We start from the raw sequence: 8,075 nt of genomic DNA on the forward strand, positions 1-8,075 counted from the left end.
GGGGTGGAGCGGGAGGGGTTGAGGGGCTCACAAAGCCGCAGGCTGCGCAGGCTGCTGGCCCTCGACAGCAGCTCCAGCCCGGAGCAAAGGGAGGACTGAGGCGGGGAAGCTCATACAGCTGCATCTTTATGCGCATCCCTCAAGATGCCGGCTAAAGAGCAACAGCAGCTTTTGGATGCTCTGAAAGGGCGGCCTCCCCCTGAGCAGTCGCCCTTGGTCATGTTAGTGGGGAAAAATGGGCAGCGTGTGGGGAGACCAACCGCCCGGGGAGACAAACCCGACTCTAAATTTGCCTTTATTTCTCCACTGACCATAACGGGCCAGCAGCCAGCTCACATGCAAACATCTGTATTTTCTTGGGTGAATCCCCTTGAGTAACCTGCCTTGCTAAACACATTTCTGAACTTGCTTGCTCCTGGAACAAGGCTTCCACTGAAAGGCAAACGGTGTGATTTGGAGCTTGCTGACAATTTTAGAAACTCAAGTCAAAGGGAAAATAAACGCTGTGAATTGTCAATCAAGTTGAGAAGTCAAAATCATTTCATCAGGATCAAAGAAAATATTTTGATTTCATTAGACAAAATTAGACAAAAACAGCATTACAAAAGAAGTATCTTGTTAATTAGAAGACATCTAACCTAAAAGGAATAGTAATGAAATATGTTGAAGTTAAACAACTGTATTTCTTCCAGGAGAAAGCGAAATGGATTCATAGATTTACAGGTTATTAAACGTACTTTTTTCATCCCCCGAAACGAGCTCTGGTTGACAAAACTTTCATGAGATTCATTCCAAATCTAGCGTAAACTCTGTGTGCAAATCTTAGCTGGGTGGTCCTGGACAGGCAGAGTCACGAGCACGGCTGCTCTCTGGGTTTTCCAACCTTGCAGGAAGAAGGTGGCCACAGAGGCCCCCCAGGAGATCCTCCCCTCCCGAGACTCTCCTTGCCCGAGAGACCCAGCTTTAGAGCAGAGTGGCTTCCACTGCGTGAAGTGCCTGGGATGCAGGAGGCTTCTCCAAAGGAAGCTTGGGCTGGACAGGCTCCTGCACGGCCGTTAGCTGTGAGCTCGCTAGGCTGAGCCCCAGCCACAAGTAACGGGGCTCAATGTCCTCGCTGCTCTGACTCAGTTTCCCCTCATACACTTTGCCTCCTCAACAATTTGTTAGAGAAACTCCATCCTCTCCAGAGAGGACAGGGCAATAAAAAGAGGCAATTAAAAAAAGTGACAGGCAGAGATTAAATGCAGATTGCAGCATCTCTGTGCTGCAGGAGGAAACACTTCCAACAGGCCTTTGCTGCACTCCCCGCGGGCGCCAGGCAGATCACAGCCTGATGCTGGAGGTGACAGGGGTCTGGCTCAGCTCTCCACTGGGATTGCTCCTACAAAGCCACTAGAACATGATGACAAGGGCACACACAGAGCAGGGACAAAAGAACAGAGGCCTGGGGCTGCCAGGCTCCTGCTACAAGGGGCTGTTGGCACGGCACAGGCTGAAAAATCCCCCAATAGGATATAGCATAGGTAATCTAATATACAATAAATACAAATAGATGAAGTTTCATTTATAGATGACATTACTTACTCTGTGCCTGCTTGCCTCTGATTAATGGGAAAGGCTGTTGGTCCTTCTTGGGCAGCAGCAGCCCCCGCCGGGGCACCAGCGGGCGGGTTGCGGGCGGGTTGCCCACCCCCCGTCATCCCACACTGCCCCATGCTGCTGGGCTTTTCCAGCTCTGCCTGCCCAGGTGTCTTCCTCTCAGCCAAGTCCCAAAACCCTTCCCAGCGGGAAGCCCCCATCCCCGCTGTCCCCACCTCCTGCTTTCCATGCTCAACCTGACCCAGTTTTGTTTTGCCTCTTTAATATCTCAGCTGAGATAATTGCGCCTTCCCAATCCTGTTATGCCTCCTCGGCCAGGGAAGAAACCAAACCAATATCTTGAGCTTAACTCTGCCCCCAGCTCCCAGGCATTAAAGCTGGCGAGACGGCGCGCCGGGGGGTTGAATGAGCATCCCAAAGTACAGGGGGTATTTTTAATTCCCCTCCTCTGTGGGGAATTAAACCTATCTTGGCTTTATTTTTAAAAGACATAGTAACACATTGCCACTAATGACCCCTTTTCTTCTTTTGCCAAGGAAATAAGAAGTAAACGCTACCTTCAGTGCCACTAAAAGCCTGGTACTAAAAACTGCACAAGTAAAAGTGTACTTTGTGTTTTGTGTCTCAGATTCTTTGACTGCTTTAGCATTTTTCCCTGCAGAGTCTCTAGGGAACAGGCAAAAAACAGAGAGGTGCTTTTTTAAGTCACAAGTTGCCAGCAATGCCTGCATGCAAGACACCCAACCTCGGCACAGAGGAGCCCTGGAATAAGCAGAAGAGAACATCTCATTTAAAAAGGGCACATTTAGAGGCTTTGATTTAGTCACCAGACTTTGACTCTCAATGGTGGATTGAACTGCCATGGGGATGTGAAGAGGGAAAGGGGTGGCAAACCAAGAATAGTGCTAACTGTTGATTTGGATCACATCAAAACATCTTATTCCAGGCAAAAAACCCCAAGGAATAACTAATTGGAAAGGAGCAATCTCTCTGCTTAACAGAGATGTATTTTTTTTTTCCCTCTTAAATAAAAAGTACCAAAATTCAAATATAGCTTTGAAATGAAAAGTCAGAAAATTTTATTCCAAAAATGCTGAAACAAAACATTTCAGCCTTTCTGGAATGAGATGTTTCCTCTTGGAAGTGTCATGATAAAAAAATGGAGGGAATGTGTTCTTTTTTGGGCATCAGTTCTTCCTCCCTGTGTACTTCCCACACCAATCTGCTCCCTTTGATCTCAACCTAGTGGTGGTTTCAGCCCCTCTGAAAACCCCTTTTGCAGCCGTTTCTCCACCACTCTGCCTCCCTCTGACTTTGCAGCATCTCTCGCTGGACCAACGATGCCTGATTGCACCCCATGGGCAGCAGCAGGGGTATCACCACCTTGCACCCATGTCACGCTGCAGACCAGCTCCAGAGAGCCCTCGCAGCCGAGTGCCTGGCCGTCCCGTGAGGGGGGACAGTGGGATGGGCTGTGCCTTACCAGGCTGGAGTTGGCAACGTTGGTGTCATCCTCGGGCATCGGCAGGTAGATGGCCAGTGCAACGCAGTTGGCAAAGATGGTCAGGAGGATGATGATCTCGAAGGGTCTGAGAGGAAGTGTTAAGGAGTGGAGACAGGAATGAAAAAGCCGGTACAGCCCTGCCCTGTCTGGGTATGCGTGGAAACCCCATGGGCTGTGGGGAAACGATCTCCCACTGGGGCAGAGAACCAGAGAGAGCAGTCAGACCTCACCCTCTGCACATCCTTGGTTGCTGCCCATTTCTTGGGTCCCTGGGGAGGGAGGGAATGGGCCAGGATGAGATGCAAGGCTGGGACACACAGGGGATGGCTACTGGAGAGGGGAAGCTTTGGCGCAGGACATATGGGCAGGGGGCACAAATTAAAAGGCTGCAGTGGAGGAATAACAAGGGGATGGGAGAGGTGGTAGGTTCCTCCTCCTCATCCTTCAGTGAATCATCCTGAAGGGTAAGGACCTTCTTGCATAATATAGGCACTTAACCAAAGCATCACCCTGCAGAGCGTGCTGGCCCTGGCTCCCTCTGAACTCAGTGTCTGTGAGGGAGATGCTGCTGAGCAGCAGATCTCAGGCGGGCCGTGTCTCCCTGACTAGAAGGTATCTAGGGGCAAGACAGCTCAGCCAGGGCCTCCTAGCAGAACATCCAGCTGCTAACAGGCCTGGGTGTCCTACAGCCCCAGTGCTCCTGTGACAGCGCCCAGGAGGGATGGGAGTAACTGGAGTGCTCAGCCTGCGCTCCATCCTACTCCCTAGAAGGTGTAATTGTGCTGTTTGGGCCCTATGACATCTCTGAACAAACAGGGTGAATTGCTATTTCCCCCCCCGAAGGACCTAGGACAGGCACTTGGTCACTGCCAGGCTCCTGCTGCTGTCACTGCTCTGCTGGGCCACTGAACCCTCAGGGTCAAGATTCAGCTATCATGTTCCTGAAGCCCCAGAAGAGCTCAAGCTCTGGCTCCAGGACCTTGTCCATGGCCAGGGACCCCACTCTCTGTTCCTCCCAGCACGGTTCAAACCTGTCACCCTGTGATACCTTGGGAGTGCAGTAGACATCTGGTCAGAAGACAGACATCATCTTTTGCTGCCCCTGTGCTGGTCACATCCAGGCCCTGCTGCAGCTCTGAAGTGCTTGCGCCCAGCCGCCACACCATGCAATGCACGTAGCAAGCAAAGGGGTCTTTTCCACTCATCTGGTGGCCTCATGCTGCCAGAAGACAGCTTGGGTACAGCAAGACACAAAAACCTACAAGAAACATTTTTGATCACAATGCTAATCTCAAAGTTTCCTGGCCAAGATGTTTCTTGATGAGTACATCTCAGTTGTCCCTGATCCACTTCCCTTGCCTGTACCCCTGGAAGCCACTGAAACTAAAAGCAGATGGAGGAAATGAAAATGTTGGTCCAGGTGCCCACTGGACCAAAGCCACCTACAGTGTAAATCAACAAACAGTGACATAAATCACCACACTCCCCTCTAGCCCTGTCTCCTTCCCGTTGTCCTATCCATACATACGACCACAGCCAGCGTCAACCCCCATAAGCCATTTGGAGATCTCTCATCCCCATCCCCGCCTGTAACTACCAACCTGGCATCATGGGCAAAGTGGTAAAACTCATCCAGCAGGTACAGAGGTTCCAGTACAGGACAGGATTTCCCAGAATCCCCATCTCACCTAGGCAGACCTTCCAAAGGGGAAGTTCCCAGGAACATGCTCTGTGGGAACACCTACGGCTCAGCCATGCAGACTGAGGGACCTGGGGGTGTTCAGCCTGGAGCAGAGGAGGCTGAGGGGAGCCCTCATCGCTCCCTACAACTGCCTGAGAGGAGGGGGGAGCCCGGGGGTCGGGCTCTGCTCCCAGGGAAGGGGCGATGGGACGAGGGGAAACGGCCTCAAGTTGTGCCAGGGCAGGGCGAGGTTGGCCATGGGGAACAATTCTTTCCCCTTGGGGCTGTCAGGCACTGGAAGGGGCTGTCCACGGAAGGGGTCGAGTCCCCAGCCCTGGGGGGATTTAAAAGAAGGGTAGATGAGGTGCTTAGGGCACCTTTGGGGTGGGATGGCAGTGCTAGGTTAACGGTTGGACTTGATGATCTCAAAGGTCTTTTCCAACCTAAACGATTCTATGATTCTATTCTATGATTCTATGACTGATGCCACTACAGAGCCCAGCACAGCCCTCAAAACTCAGCACCCCAGCAGAGAGGTCCTGCAGACATACTGACGCTTAACTACACCACAGTTAATCAACTGATTAGCTCAGCTTTCCAGATAATTACACTGACGCCTGCCTTGAGCTGTGGTGGCCATACCACTCCAATCCAGCATCCCAGGGCAAGGGGCACCTAGGGAGCATCCTCTCCATACTGGCCTGCTGAGCTGGCTGAGTGCTGTTGGTGTGTCCTATCCTTATCACAGGTTATTTTGCCTTTTCTGGACCCTTCGGTCCATCCACCTGATGCCACTTTAAAAACTGAAATCAGCTGGAAAAGCTGTTCCCCTCTGTGTTCCATGTAATGGGGCAGAGCCTGGGGGTTAGAGGCTTCCCTGCCTGCTCTGACCAGGTCAGATGAACGTTGCCAACACTCATCCCAGTCGCCACGTGGCTGCGATGGTGTGGGAGCGCAGGGACCATTCAGCATCATGGAGCAAGTTGGAGAGAGCTGTGGAAAGAGGAGCAGGAATCATGGCTTAGGTCCTGCCACATTGGCCACTGACAGGCAGAAGGGAAAGGTTTGCCCATCCTCCTGCTCTGGGAAAACAGCCACGTAGCTCTTTCCTCCTCCCTGAAGGCTGACCCATCTTGTAACTGGAGCTGGAATCAGCTTGCTGCTTGCAAGTCTGGCATAGTTATTAGGTAGAAATGCAGTGGGACAGACTGAACCCAAAAAGAGGCATGTAGTGTCACTGGACACGGTGCCTCTGCCTCCTGCCATGGAGCCAGAACCTCAACAGTCTCCTCATCCCCTTGTCCTGCAATCTCACTTCTTTCTCTCCAGCAGCCTCCTGTCACACAGCATCCAAGGGGCCCAGCATCTGCCTTGCCGCAGGAATTAGGCCCTTAGTGCCCTACAGCTCTACGCTGCAGGGTCGCCAGACTCCTCATCCATCTGCCTTGAAGTCCTCCTGGCTGCAAAACGAAGCTGGAGTATCAGCGTGACACCACAAAGCCAGACGTGTCCCAGCAAACATCAACTTGCTGGGCTGGCTGTCGAGCACACAATGCACAGCAATTTGCAGAGTACCTAGATTTCCTTGTGCTAACAAGCATGTTTTTTGAGATGTGAGCAAACTTCAGCATCAGAACCCCTCTGCCTCAAGCCAGCCTGAATTTCACCCACCCTAGGCTGAGTGCAGGGACGCTCCCCACTCTCCAACTGCCTGGAAAAGACCCCGACCCAATCCTGTGGCTCAGCTTTGTGCGCTGACAGCAGAAGCTGCACAGCAGAGATGGGCCCAGGGAACAGGAATGTGTGCTGTCATACTGAACCAGACGCCAGGTATCCCCACAGAAAATGGTCACAGCTAATCTCCCCTTGGCAACCGGCCTGGCGCTGAAGCCCCTAACAGCCTGCAGGAACTGGAGCGACCCTGTCACGCCTTGCAACCCCTGATCCCCCAACAAGGGCAGCCAGGTGCGTCTGGGTATAAATACAGCCGAGAGAGGCGCTGGGGAAACCTGATGCCCTGGATCATTTGTCCTGTGCAGATCAGGACCACCTGCACCTCCAGCCTTCCTGGTGGGACACCCACCTCTCCCTTCCACACTCCCCTTCCAGGGCACCAATGTGGGAGAGACCCCCACTGCGCGACGCACTCTCTCTGGCATGCGTTGGCCCAGGAGGAGGAATGTGCTTGAGCATGTTGGAAGATGTAAGTCCTATTTCCAGCTCTTCCCCTGCCACTAGGGCGTATGCACAAGTTTCTTCCATACCCAATGCCTATTTAAGACACAGATGCAGTTCCCTTCCCTGCGCTTGCAGAACAACCCAGTCCTCATGCCAGAGAAGTAGAAATGGAGAATTCCCCAATTTTGGCTCTGCTCCCTCTCCTTGAAGGCACAGCACCACCAGCAGTGTAAGCATGCCCCGAGTGCCTGCACACTGGACGCCCTGGGCTTTGAACAAGATGGCATCTCTGGGAGCACGGGGGCATGGGTTTGGTGTCCCCACGGCACCGTGTGTACAGCAACACAGGCAGCCTTTGCTACGGGCAGGGCCGGGCCCTGCAGCCCTTCAGCGACCAAGCCACCTCCAAGAGGAGCAAAGCCTGGCCAGGGCTGAGATGATCCTACCAAGCCAGGAACATGCAGGTAAGTTCAGAAGCTGAAATGCGGAAAGTTGGGGTGGAAGAACTGGATTTGCTGGAAACATCCCCAAATCCCATCGTTTTTGCTTGAACCCAAATGTTTTGCTGAAGCCAAAGTGAACTGTTTAATCTCCCATCCTCTTTTGTTCCATAACATACAGGTGAACAAGACAATATCTAATGGCCTAAAATAGTTCCTGGATGGGTGGCAGAAACATGACATTTTGGTATTTCTGAGCTATAACGCCCCAGTGGAAAGGTGGCCAAAGAGCAACCACCCAAACCCCATCCCTAAATTAAGCTGGAGGCACAGAGAGATACCGTCCCTCTGAATGGAAAAGCCTTCCCCTGTGACAGCAGTGCCAGGGAGGGATGGGAAAGGGGGACAGTGCTGTCGGCAAGGATTCGGGGGATGCTGGCCAGTCCCCACCACCAGGCCAGGGAGCAGCTGCAGTATCAGGCAAGCGGTGACGTGCATGAAGAGCCACCCCAAGCAGCTCACCATGGTCTTGCTACCCATTCCCAAACCTTTCCCCTGGGGCAGCCTGTTGTTCCCAGCTCCATCCTCAGCTCCTACTCCCCCAGCCTGGCCCTCCTCCTCCGCCTGGCTCCATCCCCACCCTGGGATGGGCACTGTGCCCCTTCCTCACCCG

The 8,075-nt window shown here is 52.8% G+C and overlaps 1 protein-coding gene across 1 annotated transcript in view; it reads right to left on the minus strand.

Annotated features, from left to right (window-relative positions):
- Window positions 1-8,075, minus strand: part of LOC104122032 (voltage-dependent L-type calcium channel subunit alpha-1S) — a 48,866-nt gene that overhangs the window by 40,032 nt on the left and 759 nt on the right. The window contains 1 exon segment of the mRNA XM_009634105.2: window positions 3,083-3,188. Within this exon segment, the coding sequence (XP_009632400.1) occupies window positions 3,083-3,188 (106 nt within the window).

The sequence above is a fragment of the Egretta garzetta genome, unplaced genomic scaffold, assembly GCF_000687185.1.
Source record: "Egretta garzetta isolate BGI_Z169 unplaced genomic scaffold, ASM68718v1 scaffold202, whole genome shotgun sequence".
Taxonomy (NCBI): domain Eukaryota; kingdom Metazoa; phylum Chordata; class Aves; order Pelecaniformes; family Ardeidae; genus Egretta; species Egretta garzetta.